At 43.6% G+C, this 25,100-nt stretch overlaps 1 protein-coding gene across 3 annotated transcripts in view; it reads right to left on the bottom strand.

The window, feature by feature from the left end:
• gareml (GRB2 associated, regulator of MAPK1-like) overlaps positions 1-25,100 on the bottom strand; it is a 154,442-nt gene that overhangs the window by 91,677 nt on the left and 37,665 nt on the right. For 2 of the 3 annotated variants that reach the window (XM_067984430.1, XM_067984431.1), the window contains exon 1: positions 13,306-13,394. Coding sequence is in view for 1 of the 3 variants with exons in the window: in XM_067984432.1 (XP_067840533.1) it covers positions 13,306-13,446 (141 nt within the window). In the remaining 2 variants the exon portion in view is untranslated. Of the gene's footprint in view, positions 1-13,305; positions 13,447-25,100 lie in introns of those variants that run through there. The other variant, XM_067984432.1, reaches the window with a different exon arrangement.

The raw sequence follows: 25,100 nt of genomic DNA, 5'->3' as shown, positions 1-25,100 counted from the left end.
CCTGTATGTTGCTGTTCCTTCATCATTGCTGGGTCAAAATCCTGAAATTCCCTAATGCCATTGTGTGAACACCATCACCACAAGAACTGCAATGGTTCAGGGAGAAGGCCCACCACCACCACCTTCTCACAGCAACCTTGCCAGTATCGCCCACATCCCAGAAACAGTTATATAAAAGAGATAGAGGGTCCAAACTTGTGGGAGTCCTGATTCTCCACTGGAAGTACCATGGGCAGGATGCCAAATGCCGTCCGCCTCGGCCATAACCCTGTCCCAATACCTGGGGATGGGGCTATTTGCATAAAGGGGACAGATGTCCCTGCCATTTCCAGTATTTTCTGGGCATCGGCTCTGTAAGATGCCAGGAATTCTGGAGCAGCAATTTCCCACATAGCCTGGTGGGGGTGGGGGGGGGGGGGGTTGGAGGGGGAGAGCTGTTTTGGCCTAAGATCATTGTTTATTTATTTTTAGAAGAGCAATTTTACAGTTACATTTAGGAAACTAGCAGTTTGAGCCCCACTTCTGCCAGGATGTAAAGCTGGCATCATGCAGGCATACATTGCGCTGGGGCAAAGGAGGTGGGATTTCTGACAGGTGACGTAATTCCACCAGTTCAACCTCCTCTACTGACCTCAGCATCGGGGAGACAGACGCAAGAAATGCCTGCACCTCCCACATGTCGGAATGCCTCATTGTGAAAAAAGGGCTGGTGAGCCGGCAGACCCTTATCTGGCCGTACACTCCAGTCGTGCACTCCCGGGCCCAGGAGTTTAGGGTTATCACTGATCTATCTGGACAGCCCTCAGTTTACAAGAGTTTACAAGAAAACAAGCCTTTAAAGTTGACAGCTTGCTTACAATAAAATTCCGCCCAAGAGGGTCTTTATGTAAATTGACAAATTGGTCACCATAAAAGTTGGTTTATAGTAGAAAGAAACAATTCTTCTTCACCTTTCTTTTAAACAGTTTGGTACTTCAACACTGAGATGATGTCCAGGTTCTATGTAAATCCAGGCTTTCCCTTTCATTTATATCAGGTAATCCAGATGTGCTGAGGGGCCTAGGTGAAGCCTAACAATACAGCACTACGATATTTCAAAATCCTGATCTCATTGTTGGTAGTATGACTGGGATATAGTTTTAATGAAATCTTTCAGAAATGAAACTTCATTATGTGACATGCAGTCATTTACTGCCTAATATCCCTCTTGGTTTACAATACAGGTTCTTTTTTGTTGAAAAATGTAATTGATTCTTTATCCTGTTGCACTTTGCTCTGGAAGTCAATGTTTTCCCTCATCGTTCCCCTCCATAATTCATCACTTTCCCCACAGGTACTTTAGATCTAAGTTCTGATGTATAAACAGGAAAGAACTTGGACCTGAAGTGAAGTATATAACCTGAGTCAAGTAGGATGACAACCAGCTAGTGAGAAGTGATGATATCAATGAGATATAGAATTCTCCTGACCCGTCCCTGGTTATCTTTGTACATTCATTCTTCAAATGAGTAAATCCATTTTGTAGACTGTTGATTCATTTAAAAAGGAATATGAATCATGGAGGAGATTAAATCACTTGACATCACCTTTCAAAAATGGACAAAAAAATCTTCTAAGTCTGAGTGTCATTAGCAAGTCCCCCCCCCCCTTCCTGCTGCTTGTCTATTTCAAGTACAATGATTAAGAGGTACGGCTCTAAGTTTCACATTATTTATTTATTAGGAAGCATCACCGCCAAAGTAAGCAGCACTCAGACCATTAACAGTGCTATGGTGGTTAAATGATCTCATTCCCTCAAAATAAAACTAAAATCATACCATCACCATCTGCCGCTAATGAATGTGATGGAGCCATGTACTGCACGGATGTTACCTTTCACCAGTAAACTCTACACTATATTTTGACATAGTTACTATAGTCACAGGGGTTAGTTCAGACAATATATTAATATTCTATAAATATGTTGCTTGTAACTATTAAACGGTTCCATTCAACCCTTTTTTTTGTAACTTTAAGATTCAGTGTACACAAAAGTAGATGAATGGATGCCTACAATTTCTAAAATCAGTAAGATAGAAAATATTGACGTTTAAATGTAATAGATTTCTAGACTCAAAAGGCATCAAGGGGAGAGGGCGGGAATATGTTATTGAGATAGAGGATCAGCCATGATCATACTGAATGGCAGAGCAAGCTCAGAGGGCCGAATGGCCTACTCCTGCTCCTATTTTCTATGTTTCTGTTTCTGTGTAAATGTAGATAGAGAACCTGTGTTTAAATCTGGTGTTTTACAGTTTTAAACTTTGTGATAATATCCAAAGTGGAGTTATTTTTAATTTACGTTCAAATGGATTACACTGCTTTAAATAATTAGGATAGCATTGAGAATTCAACTGAGGCAATAAATAACATTTTCATGGCTTTTAGAATGTTGTCATATTGACAGATCACAAATATTTGTAGCCAATGTGCCTAAAACATACTGCGCAAACTGGCAGAGGAAAATGCTCACCAAATCAACATGATCCATTGACTCTCAATAAGCTGTGATACACCATAGTGCGTGGATTTAAGAACCCAGTATTCTGATTTTAAGATTAATGGGAGCCAGTCTATTAACATAATACTTTACATTGCAGCCTGTAAGAGATGGCTCACCTACATATTTTAAATGCTAAAATAGGGCTAAAATCACCTCGGTTGTATTACCTATGGTTACATTTTTACGTATTTCTTTTATATCATAATACCTTTCATTAATGTATGAATGGTCCACTGTCTGGGTACCCCATCAGTGGTGAGGCCTTGTATACAAGATGTTTGTTCTAAATTGGCTGGTAGTGGTTTCTACCGTCTCAGACAATCTTTAGAAAGAAGAGGCCATCCTTTCCCTTCCCTTCAAACCAATTCTCCTGCTCAATTCAACCAATTTAAAGCAAGTTTGATTATACACCAGTCTTTGCCATGAAACACAAATTGCTGAATTAGACTAATAGTAGACACCCTCAGGAGGCCTCTTTTTTAATGAGTCATATATGTTACAGCCAAGAGTTCGTTGCAACTATTTTTTTTTCATAGTTTGTACATTAGAGAAAACCTTAAATAATACAGATTCACATCAGAGGTTATGGTATATCAGATATTGTTCTAGTAAGGTTATATCTTAGAGCATCATTTTACACCAATCATCTATTAAAGTTAATTAATTCAATTACATCAATCATGTCTGAACTGAATTATGTTTTTCACCATAAAATATGCTTTGACAAAAATTAAATTCACATAATTTGCAGGACTTCTTTCTAAAATCCAGAACACTTAATAGCCAAACAACCAAGTTCCCATGTAATTACATTATTTAAAATATAGAAAGGAAAATCTAGTACGCCAAACCCTTCTCAAATTCAAAATCAAAAATTATTTAATGTGCAGAAATGTTCCCATTGTTGTTTGAGGCCTTCTGTATTGGTGCTGAACATCTAGTACATAAGTAATGAAGAAATCTATTGAAAATACAAATGGTGGGATTATTTAGGTTGCAGTCAGATAGTTGACTAATTTTCAGAAATTTTCCACATGTCATTCCATACCATATGGCCCAACAAGCCAACACCACAAAGTCCATCAGCAAGAATATGACATCAAATCAGAATTGACCTAAATTTCAAACGACCATTTTAACTCCTTGTAGCGAGACACAAGATGTACATTAATAGATTGGTTTTTCACTCCACATACACCAGAGAGCAGAAGATGGCATAGATTGTGGACACACAGTGGAAATCTAGGTTTTCAACTGAAACATGGTTTATGAGTTGATAAAATGTAAAGGTTATTTTAAACCACAACAGCTAAATGCCGAGTGGTGACAGCTGCTGATGTTATAACCAAAACACCAAGAACACTTCTCACACCACGACACCTGAAGACTGCAGGAAGCACATCAGCGACTTACATTGAATAGCCAGCCAACAGCAACCCAATGTGATTCTGAACCTGATCTTGAAGGAGAAGTTGTCTATTCAGTACTAACCTGTGATTTGGCTGAGGAAGGCATGGAAATAGCCGGCATTCCCAAAAAAGTATTTGTGGTGAACAGCCCTAGAGTGTAGTTGTGTGGTGGGAAGCAAATTCTTACATGGGGGTGTCCTCCACAGGACCAGCACAGGTCAAAGAGACATATCATGTGGTTTGAATTGTACAATTTCATGAACATGTATATTAATTATTTGTTGTAACCCAAATTTGCAACAGAGCAATTTGCAAAGATGCTCTATGTAATACAGGGCTAAAGTAGTACTGGTGCAGTTTATATATGTTGTTACTATTCATAAATAATAGTCAAATGTGTCTTATTCCCCTATGTTAGAGCCACAGTTCTCAATCTTTGGCTATTGATGATCTCAAACTTTACATTTGCTACTTACCAAACACAACGAGGGGAACCCCCAGGACTGGTGGGAGAGGGGTGGGAGTGGGTTAAAATTACAAAAATCAGAAACCTGACCCCAACTCGCCTAATTCAAGTTTTAACGGAGGCTGACGACTAACCTGCTCTCCAGCGGTGGGTCCATTATTCAAATATTTTAATGAGGCTCCCAGTGCACTATATTGTATACACCTATCAGAAACTACATTTTAAATGCATTCCACATCGAAGACATTTCCAGCTTTTTATCAAAAATTCATAACCAAACGCCAGTAAAGTCTTCATGGGGTCACTTGTTTTATAACAGCAGTACTCAATTCACTGAATGTTTGAAAAATGAAGGAATGGTGTAAAACTGAGGTCATCATCATCGACAGCTCTGGAAAGGATTTGCAAAAGCTAACTCTAAGTAACAATGATCTTTGATACAAGTATTGAAATATCTTGAAAACTAAATAAAAGAAAGAAAAGAAAGACTTGCATATAGCATCTTTCATGGCCTCGGGATGTCCCAAAGTGCTTTACAACCAATGAAATACTTTAAAAGTGTAGTCACTGTTGTAATATACTAGAGACACGATTCTGGGTAAGTAGCCAAATTGCAAGCAGGTTATTATAGGACACTCCAGCTGTGCCATTGACAGTAAACATTCAGATGATTAATCAGCATTTAGTCACAAAATAAAATCAACATTCAGTCCAGTTGTCCTTTGTGTCATATAGTTATTACCATCCACTGCTGCTTCAAAACATTTCAGTGATTCAGAGGTAATAAGTGGTTTTAGATTAAACTTCCTTGACAGTACTTCTCCCAAAAAAAGTCAAGCTGGGATGATTTATTAAGTCTGGACTGACCATTCTTGCCTGATAGGTTTTATATATTAAAAAGAATCCCAGTGGGCCCAACTAACAAACACAGCCTGTGCCAAGACATACAGGTATGTGGGCACCACATTGTCAACGGCAATGAACTGTATTGGATGTTCAGCGTTTGCTCAGTATTGAGGCCCATTTTGATTTTAGACCCTATTTGATGCCTGCACGATTATCTCTGGCACTAACTTTGCTTCCCATCATCATGCTGCAGATCTGTGCTAATATATGAAGCTTAATTTTCAATTCATTTCAATAAAAAGCACCATGCCCATAAAAGTGGTGGGTGGCTACCAGCTTTGCGTGATGTATCAGTGCAACCAGTCTTAAAAACTAAAGCCCCGATTTTAACCCAACCCGCCCGGCAGGATTGCCACCCGATTTTACATTGACTTTAATGGAGAGTAAAATCGGATGGGGTGTAAAATGGGCGTCTGACCCCAACCCGCCTCATTCCTGACGGACATGTTAGGTTAAAATCGGGGCTTATCACCCATTATTTGTGTAAATCACAATGGGGAAACAATTCGCATTAGGTCCGGCAGCAGGCTGTAATTTAGAGCCAGGGTTCTGCCACTTTATAAAAAACATTGAAATGATGCTGGAGAGGGGAGATGGATGCTTCTTCTGCCCATTCCCATTATGTCACTGTGGCAGTTGGCGGCATTTCCCAGGGCCCAGGGTGTTCCCCCGACTTCCCCGGGAATTTAGCCCATAATGCCCCTGATAGGTCCAACAGGACCTGTTTAAGACTGTTTAAATCACATGTAGGTCCCAATGTGGGACTACACTGGGGCTAGAGTGAAGAAGGCAAACAGCAATTGATCCCATTGGGAAAAGAGCCACACTGCACTCCAGAAAAAGACTTTAAAAATATATTCCTTTTTCTTCAGCCTGATCCGGGCCTCGGGCTAACCTTCTTGGAGCAGCAGGTGCTGATACGAGTTCTGCCTCCTCCTCCTCCGTGGGTCGGGTGTCACTGTTACACTACGACAGGCAGGGGTGCCCACCCTGAATATTTAAATCACCCCATGACTAGGATTTGGGATGGGGTCAATGACAGGTCAAAGCAGCAGGTGGAAGGTGCCTTCTGCCACACCTGCACCAGTGTGATCAGAATTTCTGACCCGATGTGAGGAGGCCACCTGTGTATATCGAGCAATTAATATCAGTCCCTGTTACAACTTATCGTGATAAATAAGGCTTAAGCCTGCACTATGACCACAACTGTCCATAAAAAATCTGATCAGTCCCAAAGGTGGTCACTCCAGGGGTTTCACTGAATAAACTTTGCAACAGCTGGCAATGGCCACATTTAAAATCTAATTGCTCCCTTCTCTCATTAAGGTCAATGGGGTACACAGTCTTGTGGTGTCAAGCCACATTGTGGGAGTACTGCTAGCTTGCCAGGAAAAGCTTATTCACATTCTTGCCAAAGGATTTGCTGTAAATGAAGGAGTACTTAGATCAGGCACAAAACAATGGTGTTCTATGTTATTATCTAAAGTGTTATCACTGAGCTCTGGCGAATTTGTCTTATTCAATGTCAACTGTATCAGTCTATTGTTGGATTGATCCTCCTCCAATTCATCTGAATCCAGTGTCTGAATTTACAAAAATGTTTAAAAGGACATCACTTAGTATCCAATGCAATATTTTCCCCCATTGATTATATTTGGAAGTAAAATTCACTTTTTTTATACAAATAAGCCAATCCAAAATGCAAATCAAGCAGTATCACTCAAAAGACATGTGTCATAAATGGAAACAGTTGCTGAAGAGATTTTCCGATTCCCAGTCTGTCAGGACGGGAACAGATTCTCAAAATAGCAGATTGAGAAACGATTAATGAATGGGGCTTGTGCTATGATAAAGTACGCTTTAATTAGTCTTTATTTTTTAGTCTAGCTCTCCATTCTAGATCTTTCATAGAGCACAGAGAATGGCAATATCAAACAGTGCTTAATACACTTTTAGCAGAGATAAAGAAAAGGCCCTTCAGGGGGGCATACCACAAAGAAGCATTTTTCTGAGTCCACACAGTTCATATTTAGTGGTGAGAAAAATGTTTCTATGATAGATTTAATCGGTACTCAAGTTTCCACTGCTAGTTGTCATCTTTATGAAATTAATCAGGCTTCATTTCCTTTTCCTGTTGACGATACTCTTTCTTCCGGCCCTTTGGATGTTTCCTCCTGTGTACTCACATGGCACCAAAAAGTATGGAAAGAATTAAACAAGAAAGTTTGACCTAAGGTGTTTGCATACAGAAAAGTTAGTTTTTGCCCCTGTATCTTTCTTGCCTGCTTTACTCTCTTTTTATTTTTTCTATTTGTTTTCATTTTCTTTCTCTCCATCCTTCCTGCTCCCACTTTTGCCTTGTTTCTCTTTGTCGCCTCGTAATTTTGCTGTTTCTTCCTTTTATCCTGTTGATACTGTACTGTTGTATTTTCCTTTTCTGCCTCTCTTTCTTCTTGCTCCTGCTTTGCCTTTTCCTCTCTTTGATTGCTTTCAGGACCTGCTGGGATGTTCTGCACTGTAGTACTTGGTGGCCATTTAAAAAACATTTTTTTTATTATTCGTTCATGGGATGTGGGCGTCGCTGGCGAGGCCGGCATTTATTGCCCATCCCTAATTGCCCTTGAGAAGGAGGTGGTGAGCATGGGCATGGAAAAATCAACAGAGCACAACAGCCGAGTAGCTGAGTTCTCTAACTGGATCTGGATGGGGCTCTCATCGATAATGGGAATCTCCATAGAAACGGGAATGAAAGGATACAAAACAGATGTGGTTTGATTTTCAATATTTAGTTCTAGTTCTCCAAAGTTATTGAAATTAGGAAGACCCAATTCTGAACTAAAGTTTCTCATCAGCCAGGACTTAATTCGACATCAAGAGCCTTTCACTGATCACGTATCAATCAGGAGATTAACACTGAACTACTTTTCCTTCTATGACATTCACAATTACTTGAAGCTTAGACTTTTGCTAAATTACCATAACCACAGCAACAGACAAAGCCAAGGGACCAATTTTCAGAAAATACCAATGCAGATACAGAGATATTTTCAATTATAGTGCATCCAGCAGAGGAGACAGAGGGGCATTCTGGGAGAAGTCGGCTCAGTCACCTCCACTGAACAGTGGGTAGCAGAAGAACTGGTGTGGAGGTGACAGCAGCCAGGTTCATGGCACCGTGGCTGGCTCTGCTGCACAGGAGGGCAGGAAAAAGAGTGGTAGAGCTTTGGTGATAGGGGACTCGATTGTAAGGGGAATAGACAGGCGTTTCTGCGGACGCAACCCAGACACCAGGATGGTATGTTGCCTCCCTGGTGCAAGGGTCAGGGATGTCTCGGAGCGGCTGCAGGACATTCTGGAGGGGGAGGGTGAACAGCCAGTTGTCGTGCTGCATATAGGTACCAACGATATAGGTAAAAAACGGGATGAGGTCCTACAAGCTGAATTTAGGGAGTTAGGAGTTAAACTAAAAAGTAGGACCTCAAAGGTAGTAATCTCAGGATTGCTACCAGTGCCACGGGCTAGTCAGAGTAGGAATGACAGGATAGCTTGGATGAATACGTGGCTTGAGAGATGGTGCAAGAGGGACGGATTCAAATTCCTGGGACATTGGAACCGGTTCTGGGGGAGGTGGGACCAGTACAAATTGGACGGTCTGCATCTGGGCAGGACTGAAACCAATGTCCTAGGGGGAGTGTTTGCCAGTGCTGTTGGGGAGGGTTTAAACTAATGTGGCAGGGGGATGGGAACCGATGCAGGAAGTCAGTGGGAAGTAAAGTGGTGACAGAAACAAAAGGCAGTAAGGGAGAGTGTACAAAACATGACTGGACAGATGGTCTGAGAAAGCAGGGCAAAGACCAAGGGAAGTCTAGATTAAACTGCATTTATTTCAATGCAAGAAGTCTGATGGGCAAGGCAGATGAACTCAGGGCATGGATGGGTACATGGGACTGGGATGTTATAGCTATTACTGAAACATGGCTAAGGGAGGGGCAGGACTGGCAGCTCAATGTTCCAGGGTACAGATGCTATAGGAAAGATAGAGCAGGAGGTAAGAGAGGAGGGGGAGTTGCGTTCTTGATTAGGGAGAACATCACGGCAGTAGTGAGAGAGGATATATCCGAGGGTTCGCCCACTGAGTCTATATGGGTAGAACTGAAAAATAAGAAGGGAGAGATCACTTTGATAGGATTGTACTACAGACCCCCAAATAGTCAACGGGAAATTGAGGAGCAAATATGTAAGGAGATTACAGACAGCTGCAAGAAAAATAGGGTGGTAATAGTGGGGGACTTTAACTTTCCCAACATTGACTGGGACAGCCATAGCATTAGGGGCTTGGATGGAGAGAAATTTGTTGAGTGTATTCAGGAGGAATTTCTCATTCAGTATGTGGATGGCCCGACTAGAGAGGGGGCAAAACTTGACCTCCTCTTGGGAAATAAGGAAGGGCAGGTGACAGAAGTGTTAGTGAGGGATCACTTTGGGACCAGTGATCATAATTCCATTAGTTTTAAGATAGCTATGGAGAAGGATAGGTCTGGCCCAAAAGTTAAAATTCTAAATTGGGGAAAGGCCAATTTTGATGGTATTAGACAGGAACTTTCAGAAGTTGATTGGGAGAGTCTGTTGGCAGGCAAAGGGACGTCTGGTAAGTGGGAGGCTTTCAAAAGTGTGTTAACCAGGGTTCAGGGTAAGCACATTCCTTATAAAGTGAAGGGCAAGGCTGGTAGAAGTAGGGAACCTTGGATGCCTCGGGAGATTGAGGCCCTAGTCAAAAAGAAGAAGGAGGCATATGACATGCATAGACAGCTGGGATCAAGTGGATCCCTTGAAGAGTATAGAGATTGCCGGAGTAGAGTTACGAGAGAAATCAGGAGGGCAAAAAGGGGACATGAGATTGCTTTGGCAGATAAGGCAAAGGAGAATCCAAAGAGCATCTACAAGTACATAAAGGGCAAAAGAGTAACTAGGGAGAGAGTAGGGCCTCTTAAGGATCAACAAGGTCATCTATGTGCGGAACCACAAGAGATGGGTGAGATCCTGAATGAATATTTCACATCGGTATTTACGGTTGAGAAAGGCATGGATGTTAGGGAGCTTGGGGAAATAAATAGTGATGTCTTGAGGAGTGTACATATTACAGAGAGGGAGGTGCTGGAAGTCTTAACGCGCATCAAGGTAGATAAATCTCCGGGACCTGATGAAATGTATCCCAGGACGTTATGGGAGGTTAGGGAGGAAATTGCGGGTCCGCCAGCAGAGATATTTGAATCATCGACAGCTACAGGTGAGGTGCCTGAAGATTGGAGGGTAGCAAATGTTGTGCCTTTGTTTAAGAAGGGCAGCAGGGAAAAGCCTGGGAACTACAGACCGGTGAGCCTGACATCTGTAGTGGGTAAGTTGTTAGAGGGTATTCTGAGAGACAGGATCTACAGGCATTTGGAGAGGCAGGGACTGATTAGGAACAGTCAGCATGGTTTTGTGAGAGGAAAATCATGTCTCACGAATTTGATTGAGTTTTTTGAAGGGGTAACCAAGAAGATAGATGAGGGCTGTGCAGTAGACGTGGTCTACATGGACTTTAGCAAAGCCTTTGACAAGGTACCGCATGGTAGGTTGTTACATAAGGTTAAATCTCACGGGATCCAAGGTGAGGTAGCCAATTGGATACAAAATTGGATTGACGACAGAAGAGAGGGTGGTTGTAGAGGGTTGTTTTTCAGACTGGAGGCCTGTGACCAGCGGTGTGCCTCAGGGATCGGTGCTGGGTCCGCTGTTATTTGTTATTTATATTAATGATTTGGATGAGAATTTAGGAGGCATGGTTAGTAAGTTTGCAGATGACACCAAGATTGGTGGCATTGTGGACAGTGAAGAAGGTTATCTAGGATTGCAACGGGATCTTGATAAATTGGGCCAGTGGGCCGATGAATGGCAGATGGAGTTTAATTTAGATCAATGTGAGGTGATGCATTTTGGTAGATCGAATCGGACCAGGACCTACTCCGTTAATGGTAGGGCGTTGGGGAGAGTTATAGAACAAAGAGATCTCGGAGTACAGGTTCATAGCTCCTTGAAAGTGGAGTCACAGGTGGATAGGGTGGTGAAGAAGGCATTCGGCATGCTTGGTTTCATTGGTCAGAACATTGAATACAGGAGTTGGGATGTCTTGTTGAAGTTGTACAAGACATTAGTAAGGCCACACTTGGAATACTATGTACAGTTCTGGTCACCCTACTATAGAAAGCATATTATTAAACTAGAAAGAGTGCAGAAAAGATTTACTAGGATGCTACCGGGACTTGATGGTTTGACTTATAGGGAGAGGTTAGATAAACTGGGACTTTTTTCCCTGGAGAGTAGGAGGTTAAGGGGTGATCTTATAGAAGTCTATAAAATAATGAGGGGCATAGATAAGGTAGATAGTCAAAATCTTTTCCCAAAGGTAGGGGAATCTATAACGAGGGGACATAGATTTAAGGTGAGAGGGGAGAGATACAAAAGGGTCCAGAGGGGCAATTTTTTCACTCAAAGGGTGGTGAGTGTCTGGAACGAGCTGCCAGAGGCAGTAGTAGAGGCGGGTACAATTTTGTCTTTTAAAAAGCATTTGGACAATTACATGGGTAAGATGGGTATAGAGGGATATGGGCCAAGTGCAGGCAATTGGGACTAGCTTAGTGGTATAAACTGGGCGACATGGACATGTTGGGCCGAAGGGCCTGTTTCCATGTTGTAAACTTCTATGATTCTATGATTCTATGATTCTGCAATTATGCTATTCAAGTTAATCTCAGGATAAATTTGTGCCACTCATAGCATTCCCACTGCCACTCAGGCAAGTGAAATTGGACAGAAATCTGCCAAAGCCTAAACTTGAAAAATGTACAAACTTTAGCGAGATGTGCAGTGGGGAGCAATAAGATCAGTAAAGGAATGCAGAAGCACCTTTAATAACACAGAAAAGAAAAAAAATACTTTGCAGAACGATAAGGCAGCAGAGCCAGACTGTTTAAAAGGATTATTTGTTCTGCATGTCTGCTGGCCCCTCCTCATGACCAGAAATTATCATAAGTGCAATGCAGAAGAACTGAGGTTCATCGCTTGGGTTTAACAGAAATTGTACCTTCTGAGTGAGACTGGTTCAATTAACAGCAATTTTAAGCTTTAGACTCCCGATCTTACTTCAGAGTCTGTCATGTTCCAGATCAACTGTCATAGGACTTGAAGCAGTTCATTTTTGGCAAATAGACTTTCCAGCTTTCGATACAATTTATTCTTATGAATAAATCAAATAGCTCTTAGACATTTCCTATACTTGTTTTTACTATCTCCATGATTACTGTACTGAAGACCTGAATTTGCCAAGAACCAGGCATTCACTATAAGCACATTACTCCCATGTGACTTTAGTGTAAAGCACATTAACATTCCATGTAGGCTTTTATACAAATCAACTCCGTTCAGTATGGAACTGAGCACAGAAAGAAGTTTTATTTCACATGTTTACCTCAGTGTCTTTAAAGCTGTTGCTCACCAATAATTGGTTGTCACGTTGCTATAACTAGCTGATATTCATTATAGTAGAATAGTATAGTACAGATAGTAGAATGGTGTTTATGAGGCTGTCAGCTGTACATCACTTTTTCTTTTTCTTTCAATACCTGTTCCTTATTTCACTCTGACAGCACATGTCTCGACCCTAGATCATTTCAAGTCATATCATGCTACACGGCTCCCGGTGTTTAGCGGTGAAGATTTTGCTGGTAATTGGTTGAGAGGCTACAAAATGTAGTTGCCTTGCTTTCTTTCTATGTACTGCCTTCTAACTGCAGACAACAAGGCATCAAATTATGTTGAGTTGTGTACAGAAGGTGAAACTGAGCTCCCACACCATGCTGTCCAAGTCGTGGATTAACCTATACACACCATCCAAACTTGGAAACGAGCAGCTCTCATTGTTTTCATGTTATTGTTTTTCTTACCTAGGTATTGTAGAGGGATGTCGATCTTCGGTCCAATCACATAGTGGCCCTCCTCTAAGCTATGTGCAGTCACTGTAGTCCACTGCCTACACGAATGGATTAGGAGTAGGTCCTGTTCAGTCAATCCCTCTATATACTCTCCTGCAAAACAGACCAAATAGATATATGTGGATTCCGACAAAACATCTGGAGACATGGATTACACAAATAATTTTTTTTTTGTAACTTCAGGTTATCCAAATTGGAGCTAAGCATTTAATCAAAGAATCAGTGCTATATTTATTAAGTTAGATTTTTGCCTTATTTCAAAGCGATGTATTATGACGTAAACAGAATGGAAGAGACAGAGACAGAGTGTGAGGCAAAGACAGATATCCAGTCATATGTCATAAGGCTGAAGCATACTCGAGAGAGTTTGGAAGATGCCACAAACCATGAGAATGCCATTAATCATGGTAATGAAGCTTGAGCAATTGGAATCAGTATTTTTGCTGTTTCCTGTAGCTCTGGAAAATCAACTGATGCCATTTTCAATGTCTCTGTATTTATGATATTATACTTGTTCAAACAGGTTTGTATTTCCTCTGTTATTTCTGCACACCAGTGTTGAAAATGTACAAATAAATATCAGCCTTTACATTGTAATCATTTAGGAGTACAGTAAATAACATAAAAATAATACATTGATCATCCAGATTCTGCACTGGAGACCGAAGTATGATTCTGGCATCATTCAATTTATGAGATAACGTGTCATTCAGGATTATTTGTTTTAGATCCATTACCTTTTTAGTAAAATGCGTATAGATTCTAAGGGCCAATGTTATGAATGTGGTGCTACCAGGGGAGACCCAGAATGATCCGTCCACAGAAAAATTCTGATTAACTTTACCCTCGCAGTTTGTATATTGCTTATCTTTTGTAAAACATACATTCCAGACTACTGCTGATGTCATGAGGTCATCTCAGTATAATAATGTTGGCCCCTAGCTGATGTCATTCTGTGCAGTGTGTGGTTCAATAGCTTACATGACACTTTATTAGCAGGACACCTAGAGGGTAAAGTTACTCTTGACTTTACCTCACCCCTCCCTATCTCTCTAACCTCCTCCAGCCCTACAACCCTCAGAGATCTCTGCGCTGCTCCAATTCTTGCCTCTTGTGCATCCCCGATTTTAATCGCTCCACCATTAGCAGCCATGCCTTGAGCTGCCTAGACCCTAAGCTCTGGAATTCCCTCCCTAAACCTCTCTACCCCCTCTCTCCTCCTTTAAGACGCTCCTTAAAGCCTACCTCTTTGACCAAGTCACCTGTCATAACAGCTCCTTATGTGGCTCGGTGTCAAATTTTGTTTGATAATCGCTCCTGTGAAGTGCCTTGTGACGTTTTACTACGCTAAAGACACTATCTAAATCCAAGTTGTTGTGTTGCTGTTGTTGACACAGAGAGAGCATTAACTGGGTGTTCATTTTTTTCTCCTTTTTTAAAGCAGTCTCTGGAATCTAGAAGTTGACTCTCAGGTGAGCTTGAACTAGTGTGCAAATGAGTGGCCAAGCAGAACGTACTTGCAGTAGTGGTGCTGAGCCACTTCTTAACCTACCAACCACAGCTTAAACCTGCTTAATGTTGCTGTGCAGCACTCACACCTCGAATATTTTTTTGTTCGCATTGGCTCAGGTACAACTGTGGGAAATTCAAGGTAACGGGAGACTCTGCATTAGCTCACGGCCATAATGGCAACCATTCTGCTTTTTACTTATAAAAATTGGATCCTGTGGTAAAATATATATTTGTGGGAGCATTCCTTCTTCTCATTTCTGTACAGCCTATCACCAGTTGCCTGTCTGACATCAAGTTACAGATGGCCCGGAATTTCCTCCAGGTAGAAATTAACAAGATTGAAGCTGCGTTATTCGGTTCTCACCAGAAACTCTGCATTTTAGCCCCATTCCATTCCCCTCACTGGCTGCTTGCTCATACACAACCCAATAGTGCACAATGTATGGGTCCTGTGCAGCCCCAAACTGGGGTTTAAACCTTAGATCGAATCCACCGCTAAGACTGCCTATTTCTGCCATTGCTTCCATTTCTATCCCGACCTCACTTCCGCTGTTGTTGAAACTCTCAACCACATCTTCATTACCTCCTGGCTGGATTTCTCCAAGACGCTTGCTGGCCTCTCATCTCCACCCTATATTAACTCCATCTGTGCCAGAACTCTGCCACCTACATCCTATCTCGTACCCATCACACTCCCCTATCTGCCCAGTCCTTGCTGACCTCCACTAGCTCCCCATCTCTCAGCATATTGATTTTAACATGTTCATTTTCATTTACCAATATCTCTGTGACCTCACTCCACCATATCTCTACAACCTCCTCCAGCCCTATGTCCTAGTTCACATCCTCTGCTCTTGTGAACCTGGACTTCTGTTCATCCCCTCCTCTCTCTACTCCACTCTCAGTGGCACAGCCTCCAGCCTCACGGCCCTACACTCTAGAATCCCTCCCCCCCAACCAACCCTTTCTACATCTTTCCCCACCTTCAAAACCCATCTTTTTAGTCACCTCCCTTAACTCTTCTCCCAATTTCTGCTCAGTACCTGATTTTCTTCCCTGGTGAAGCCAAATGAAAGATGTGACAAAAAAAGTGGACTGTACTACATACATATGCACCAATTCTTGGAACAGGTTAGTAATTTTCAAACTATGATGATAAAAGCACCTTCTGTGCCTTAACAGTTATTTCAATCCCTTCCCCATCCCCAGTAAGATTCAGGATTTCAATTTTGTTAAACATTAGTACTAACCACAAAGTACTGCTATTGCATCTCAGCTGCATCTTGGCTGCAGTTCACAACAGTATTCTAATTCAGTCTGTGGCTCAATGCCAGTCATGTGCAAATGGTCTGTTAATTGCTATCTGTCATCTTTTCTGCCGTGTCTGGAAGGAACGGATGTCTGATGAGTAAAACCTACAGTTGCCTTGAATTTACTTAAATGGGAAAATTTTTTAGTTAAAAAAAACATTTTTATTTACTACGAGGCCCCCCTTCCCTTATTTAACAAATAATAGAAAATTTAAAAAATGAATCGAACATAATGCCCTGACTACATTATCAAATATGGTTTACTATTCATTGGCAAATATAAGTTTTGGGTAATAATGAACTTGATGACAACACGCTGGGTTTTCCAGTGCTGTATTTTCCGAAATCTTGCCATTGCACTCTCCTAACCAGCACACTGCAGCTAACTGCACTGATACAAATAACAAGAAATATTTTCATGTTTACACATAATGAATCCCACAATTCGCTGAAACTTTCATTTCAGAAATTGATCTTCACAAATTCTCGCCTGTAATCAAATTAAAATGAGATAAAAGTGATGTAAATTTACAGTATGTTCTGCATCTCACTAAACACAGATTAACTGTCAGTTAACATAAACATCAAGCTTACGAGATAACTGGGTGCCATATAGTACTGCACAATGGGTAAACATTATCCTTGCACATCCCAAACAGGAGGTTGAACTCAGTTGACAAACAGGGTAACAATTTATTTTCTCGAGTGACTCTTTCAGGTCACAAAACGAGTTTAGGTGACCATGAATCCATAACAGAAAATTGTCCTCATCAACACATTAATCTCACAGAAAAAGGAGTGGGGACAGGAAGACATGGGGCCTGATATTAGGAGGGAGGTGGGATGGCAGCAGGGGGATGACTGGGCGCATGGGTAACGCACCCAGTGAATTCGGGGTGCTCCACACGCGATCGCAGCTTAATTGAAGGTACTTATCTTGGATTCCGGGTTTCGCGCTGGAAAGCTGCGCAGCGGGCGGACTGCGCAGGTATATCATAGGCTGTCAGGTGGAGGAGCCCTATTTAAAGGGGCAGTCCTCCACTGACTGATGCTGCAGAAAATATGCAAAATTACAGCATGGAGCAGCCCAGGGGAAAGGTCTTACTGGATGGGGTGAGGAGGAGGGGGAGGACAGAGATCTTCCCCCTGGCGGGCGGGAGGAAGTGGCCTGCCTCTGCCACCACGGAGACCTGGCTCGAGGTGGCAGAGGAGGTCACCAGCACCACCAACATATCGCACACCTGCATACAGTGCAGAAGGCACTTCAATGATCTAAGTAGGTCAGCCAAAGTGAGTACACTTACTCATTCCCCTACATTCCGTCTGCCACATCACCGCCCCCACCCCACATCTCCTTCTGCACTGCCAACACAACTCCAACACGTCACTCCTCACACCCACTCAAAGCTCATCCTCATCTTACCTGCACTTACTCACCTCGCCAGTACTCATCCCATCACTACCACTCAACCCAATCCTCATACAATCTCATGGCTCTATCTCATACTCACCCTCTCATGCATCTCTTTCACGGTCAGCCTCACTCAACCTGCCACTACTTGTGCTGCAGCCACAGGGCATGTATCACATGTGTGCAGTAGGAAGCGTAAGGCAAACGTGTTGTGAGCATGAAGGGGATGCACATGGGTGTTTGAGGGTTTGTCATGGTTTTTACTTATATTTGATTTCTGATCAACTCACATTACATATTACATTGGCACCACTACTGCCACGTCTTTGCAAATCTTGTCTGGTTTGTGCAATAATGCCCTTTCCTGAGGATCACTATGAAGACCCACAACTGATGCCACCCATTGTGTCACTGCGGAGTGGGTGTAGGTGTATTTGCAGGGCTCTTTTGTGCAGACGGCTGAGAGACGTCGGCGATGTCCCCGGTGGCACCCTGGAAGGATGCAAAGGAGAAGTTGTTGAGGGCAGTGGTGACTTTGACAGCGACAGGTAAGAAGATGGTGCCCAGGCCAGCCTGGAGCAGCTCGGCATGAAGGAGGCTGCAGATGTCCACGACTACATGTCGAGTGACTCGGAGCCTCCGTGTGCACTGCTGCTCAGAGAGGTCCAGGAAGCTGAGCCTCGGTCTGTGGACCCTGTGGCGAGGGTAGTGCCTTCTGCGACGCATCTCTCTCTGTGGTTGCCCTCCCTCCTGCTGTGCAGGTGGATGTGTCACAGCACTGTGTTGTGGAGCTCCATGTGTCAGAGGTGGACAGCGTGGCTGGCGAGGCTGGTGATGCTGTTCGTCCTCCGTGGAAGTCATGACTGCAGCTACGGCGGCCCCCATCCAGAAGATGTACGTTTGAGGGGGTCCGCAAGGTAGGTAAATGTGTCTGGACACCGGGGTAAGTGTGCAAGTTTGTGAATTTTATTGTTAGGAGGAGGGTGGTGAAGGCTAAACTTTGTCCAAAGTGACAGAGTGGCCTCCTGCAATGAGTGAGGGTATCCCCCCCTCACCTGTCAACTGGACATTTGCAGCTGCCACAGGCTGGTGGCTGCAACACATCCATTTCAACTGGGAGTGTTTCCCCCCAGTACGGGAAAGAGTCTCAGTTGAGTTGAAAATCCCATCCCTCCTAAAATATCATTTCAATCAGGTCTGCTAATGACCTGAAGTATCTACTTAATTAGTTTAAGTAGCATCCTGCCGGCTTTAATTGCCGGCGGGAGTCCCGCATGAGGGGGCTACGCACGCATGTAAGCGCGTCACTGTGAAACCCGGAAGTGGGCGTGTTGGAGCCGGGCTCCGGACCCGCCCTGGGAATCCCCGATTTTCGGAGCCCCCCCCACCACGAACCCGCCGGCTCGGGGGTCCGAAAATCGAGCCCATGGTGTATCAAAATGTACAAAGCCTTCAATCTTTGGGTTTAGAGAAGCTGTGAGGACGACTTTCAACCTGAAAAACGGAGGTCAGCAGTTGTGAACCGAGGAGTTCGGAGCATCTCAGCCACTTGATTATTGCCCACAGCTCGTTTGATGTAATTTTCAGGTGGGCCTGTAAATAGACAAGCAGTAGGTCTGCCTGTTTTGGGCGTAACACTATTTAAATATGCAAATCGGAGTTATAGGATCCCGTTTGCAATTTTCAGGCATAAATGGGCAGAATTCATGCCATGCAGGTTCCATCCATTTGCCTCAGGCAGTGACTGGCCTAACCAACAGTCCTTAAAGGCTGGCTTTGGGTGAGTGGCCTGGTCGCTCTGCTGATTTCACACCCATTTTAGGCACAAGTCAAATTTCCCCCTGCCTGTCCCCCATATTTTTCAGCTCCTCTGAACTTCCAATGATTCTAGTCTCACCTCGACACCCTTCCCCTTCCCCTGGAGGAGGATGTACAGTGGGAAGAAACCTCCAAACGGCAATAAATCAGGCAAAATGGGGAGAGAAAAAAAGTTTTAAGAAATTTAAAGCTTAAATCAGTATGAGGAAAACACTGGTGATAAATGTGGAATTGAAACTAAAACATCAGGATTGACATCCCTCAGGTTTGAGAACCATGGCATCAATTCAGCTGCTAGTCTTTGTGTAGTGAAGACCGGTCCCAAACCTTTTCCTTTCTAGTTATCCATGTGGACCCAATAATTTCCTAAACTTGATAAACCAGTTGGCTGTGCAGTTTATTGAATCCCAAAAGAAAATCATCTAAAATCTGGCTCTGCCTCCTCATTTGATATTGATCTGCTGCTGACAAATTTCCCAATGCACTAATGAGATTATTGAAAGAGAGCTATTTCCTACATCATTCTCTGAGTGAAATCAGCTTTGTTAATCACTCTTGTCATTAATTAAAAAGAAACATTCGTGTAGGGAGGTGTTTGTAATACAATTACCTGCTTACATCTCCTAGATATTGCTTTTCAAAACTCCTGTCTCTCTCACAGTTCAAATTCTTGCAGTGAGTCCTGGCTCTATGTTTGGTGGAACTGGAAGCTACTAGAATTGTTACTAAAGAAGAAAGAAATAGCTTGCATTTATATAGCGCCTTTCACGATCTCAGGTCGTCCCAAAGTGCTTTACAGACAATTAAATAATTTTGAAGCGTAGTCACCGTTGTAATATAGGAAACATTTTTATCCCTCAACCAACACCACGAAAGAAAAACGGATTATCTGGTCATTTTCTCATTGCTGTTTGTGGGATCTTGCTGTGCACAAATTGGCTGCTGCCTTTCCTACATTACAACAGTGACTACACTTCAAAAGTACTTCATTGGCTGTAAAGTGCTTTGGGACATACTGAGGTTGTGAAAGGCGCAATATAGATGCAAGTTATTTTCTTCTTTTTTAACACAACAATGGTTATTATATGGCCAGGAAAATGAGAACTTACTATTTACAACACTTGACCCAAATTGCAGAGTGAACTAGTTTCCAGAGAATCATTTGGCAACATATGCAGAAACAAAATCAATATTGAGTGTGTGCTGTGTGGGGGAAAAAAAGATCCACTCTGTTAGACTGCCAGAGGCAGTTAAAGCAGAACTTTTTAGCCTGGATTTTCTGTTCGGGTGAAATCCCGAGCAGTAGTAGGGAGGAGTGCGATTCAGAATTTATCCTTTGGGAAGCAGGAACTAGTATGTTGCTGCAGAATTTCAAAGCCTACATTAAATTAAAAGGCTGGGCATCCACCAAAACAAATTTGCAGCAGGAAAGAAAGTTCATGATCATAATAACATCTGGCAGAGGGCAGAGAGCCCGGGGGTTCTCAGATACAATTGTGGGAGTGCTGCTGGAGATAATGGGATTGAGGAGGGAGGCCCTGTTTGACACCGAGCAGCGCAGAGTTCCAAGCAGAGCAACACAGAGCCAATGGAAGGAGATAACCAGCACACTGGGTCCTAATACAACTATCCCACGCACTGGCCTTACCACAGGCAAGATAGGAGGACCCAGCAACACCATCCCAGAATACACTGAATTACGCATGTTTGACACCAACAATGACATTCCTCTCACGCTGTGTTAAAGTGCTTGAATTGCTTGCCATCAATGCCCAGGAGGCATTAAAGTGCCCTTGAAACCCCCAGCCTTCACCTGGAAGTGTTGCTTCACTCACAGCCATACGTTCATTCACCGCATGAAAGTCTCATACAATTGCAGATACCTGTCATCGCACCTATTGTGGGTTGCATGCTGACATCTGGATTTTACTGCATAGCATGGTAACCAAAGGTAATTCTCACTTTTTGCATTCTTTTTCAGGGACAAAACAACCCATGACACCCGGGAGACAGATGTGAGACTTCTGGCCTCACCACTGTGATGAAAAAGCTCTTTATATCATAGAATTATAGAAATTTACAGTAAAGGAGGCCATTCGGCCCATTGTGTAGGTGCAGGCCGAAAAAGAGCTATCGTGCCTAATCCCACTTTCCAACTCTTGGTTCGTAGCCTTGTAGGTTACGGAACTTCAAGTGCATATCCAAGTGCTTTTTAAATGCAATGAGGGTTTCTGCCTCTACCACCCTTTCAGTCAATGAGTACCAGACCCCAAACCCCTCTCGATGAAAAAGTTTCTCCTCAACTTCCCTCTAATCTGTCTACCAATTATTTTAAATCTACACTTCCTGTTTATTGACCTCTCTGCTAAGGGAAATAGGTCCTTCCTATCCATTCATAATTTTATACACCTCAACTAAATCTCCCCTCAGCTTCCTCTGTTCCAAAGAAAACAACCCCAGCCAAATCATTCCTCATAGCTAAAATTCTCCAAGCCTGGCAACATCCTCGTAAATCTCCTCTGTACCGTCTCTAGTGCAATCACATCTTTCCTGTAATGTGGTGACCAGAACTGTACGCTGTACTCAAGCTGTGGCCTAACTTGTGTTTTATACAGTTCCAGCATAACCTCCCTGCTCTTATATTCTATGCCTTGGCTAATAAAGGAAAGTATCTCGTATGCCTTCTTAACCACCTTATATACCTGTCCTGCTACCTTCAAGGATCCGTGGACATGCACTCCAAGGTCCCTCTGTTTCTCTACACCTCTCAGTATCCTACCATTTATTGTGTATTCGCTTGCCTTGTTTACCCTCCCCAAATGCATTATCTCACACTTCTCCAGACTGAATTCCATTTGCCACTTTTCTGCCCACCTGACTAGTCTTTTTTTTATTCGTTCATGGGATGTGGGCGTCGCTGGCGAGGCCAGCATTTATTGCCCATCCCTAATTGCCCTTGAGAAGGTGGTGGTGAGCCGCCTTCTTGAACCGCTGCAGTCCGTGTGGTGACGGTTCTCCCACAGTGCTGTTAGGAAGGGAGTTCCCGGATTTTGACCCAGCGACAATGAAGGAATGGCGATATATTTCCAAGTCGGGATGGTGTGTGACTTGGAGGGGAACATGCAGGTGGTGTTGTTCCCATGTGCCTGCTGCTCTTGTCCTTCTAGGTGGTAGAGGTCGCAGGTTTGGGAGGTGCTGTCGAAGAAGCCTTGGCGAGTTGCTGCAGTGCATCCTGTGGATGGTACACACTGCAGCCACTGTGCGCCGGTGGTGAATGGATAGGAAGGACCTATTTCCCTTAGCAGAGAGATCAATAAACAGGGAGCGTAGATTTAAAGTAATTGGTAGGCAGATTAGAGAGGAGTTGAGGAGAAACTTTTTCATCAAAAGGGGTTTGGGGGTCTGGAACTCATTGACTGAAAGGGTGGTAGAGGCAGAAACCCTCATTACATTTAAAAAGTACTTGGATATGCACTTGAAGTTCCGTAACCTACAAGTGAATGTTTAGGGTGGTGGATGGGGTGCCAATCAAGCGGGCTGCTTTATTTTAGATGGTGTCAAGCTTCTTGAGTGTTGTTGGAGCTGCACTCATCCAAGCAAGTGGAGAGTATTCCATCACACTCCTGACTTGTGCCTTGTCGATGATGGAAAGGCTTTGGGGAGTCAGGACGTGAGTCACTCGCCGCAGGATACCCAGCCTCTGACCTGCTCTCGTAGCCACAGTATTTATACGGCTGGTCCAGTTAAGTTTCTGGTCAATGGTGACCCCCAGGATGTTGATGGTGGGGGATTCGGCGATGGTAATGCCGTTGAATGTCAAGGGGAGGTGGTTAGATTCTCTCTTGTTGGAGATGGTCATTGCCTGGCACTTATCTGGCGCGAATGTTACTTGCCACTTATGAGCCCAAGCCTGGATGTTGTCCAGGTCTTGCTGCATGCGGGCTCGGACTGCTTCATTATTTGAGGGGTTGTGAATGGAACTGAACACTGTGCAATCATCAGCGAACATCCCCATTTCTGACCTTATGATGGAGGGAAGGTCATTGATGAAGCAGTTGAAGATGGTTGGGCCTAGGACACTGCCCTGAGGAACTCCTGCAGCAATGTCCTGGGGCTGAGATGATTGGCCTCCAACAACCACTACCATCTTCCTTTGTGCCAGGTATGACTCCAGCCACTGGAGAGTTTTCCCCCTGATTCCCATTGACTTCAATTTTATTGGGCTCCTTGGTGCCACACTCGGTCAAATGCTGCCTTGATGTCAAGGGCAGTCACTCTCACCTCACCTCTGGAATTCAGCTCTTTTGTCCATGTTTGGACCAAGGCTGTAATGAGGTCCGGAGCCGAGTGGTCCTGGCAGAACCCAAACTGAGCATCGGTGAGCAGGTTATTGGTGAGTAAGTGCCGTTTCATAGCACTGTCGACGACATCACTTTGCTGATGATTGAGAGTAGACTGATGGGGCGGTAATTGGCCGGATTGGATTTGCCCTGCTTTTTGTGGACAGGACATACCTGGGCAATTTTCCACATTGTTGGGTAGATGCCAGTGTTGTAGCTGTACTGGAACAGCCTGGCTAGAGGCGCAGCTAGTTCTGGAGCAAAAGTCTTCAGCACTACAGCTGGGATGTTGTCGGGGCCCATAACCTTTGCTGTATCCAGTGCACTCAGCCGTTTCTTGATATCACGTGGAGTGAATCAAATTGGCTGAAGACCAGCTTCTGTGATGGTGGGGATATCGGGAGGAGACCGAGATTCATCATCCACTCGGCACTTCTGGCTGAAGATGGTTACAAACGCTTCAGCCTTGTCTTTTGCACTCACGTACTGGACTCCGCCATCATTGAGGATGGGGATGCTTGCAGAGCCTCCTCCTCCCGTTAGTTGTTTAATTGTCCACCACCATTCACGACAGGATGTGGCAGGACTGCAGAGCTTTGATCTGATCCGTTGGTTGTGGAATCGCTTAGCTCTGTCTATAGCATGTTGCTTCCGCTGTTTAGCATGCATGTAGTCCTGAGTTGTAGCTTCACTAGGTTGGCACCTCATTTTTAGGTACGCCTGGTGCTGCTCCTGGCATGCTCTTCTACACTCCTCATTGAACCAGGGTTGATCCCCTGGCTTGTTGGTAATGGTAGAGTGAGGAATATGCCGGGCCATGAGGTTACAGATTGTGCTGGAATACAATTCTGCTGCTGCTGATGGCCCACAGCGCCTCATGGATGCCCAGTTTTGAGCTGCTAGATCTGTTCATTGATAACTTCCTGCAGTTTACAGCTTTGTTCCTCACTATCAACCTCGCGGCCAATTTGTGTATCATCTGCAAACTTCTTAATCATGCCCCCTACATTTAAATCTAAATCATTGATGTATACCACAAAAAGCAAGGGACCTAGTACTGAGCCCTGCGGAACCCCACTGGAAACAGCCTTCCAGTCACAAAAACACCCATCGACCATTACCCTTTGCTTCCTGCCACTGACCAATTTTGGATCCAATTAGCCACTTTCCCTTGGATCCCATGGGCTTTTACTTTCCTGACCAGTCTGCCATGTGGGACCTTGTCAAAAACCTTGCTAAAATCCATGTAGACTGCATCAAATGCACTGCCCTCATAGACCCTCCTTGTTACCACCTCAAAAAATTCAATCAAGTTAGTCAGACACGACCTTCCCTTAACAAATCCATGCTGACTGT

This window comes from Heptranchias perlo, chromosome 5, assembly GCF_035084215.1.
Source record: "Heptranchias perlo isolate sHepPer1 chromosome 5, sHepPer1.hap1, whole genome shotgun sequence".
In the NCBI taxonomy this organism is placed as follows: Eukaryota; Metazoa; Chordata; class Chondrichthyes; order Hexanchiformes; family Hexanchidae; genus Heptranchias; species Heptranchias perlo.
The sequence above is the reverse complement of the archived record's forward strand: the minus strand, read 5'-3'. Positions and strand labels throughout refer to the sequence as shown.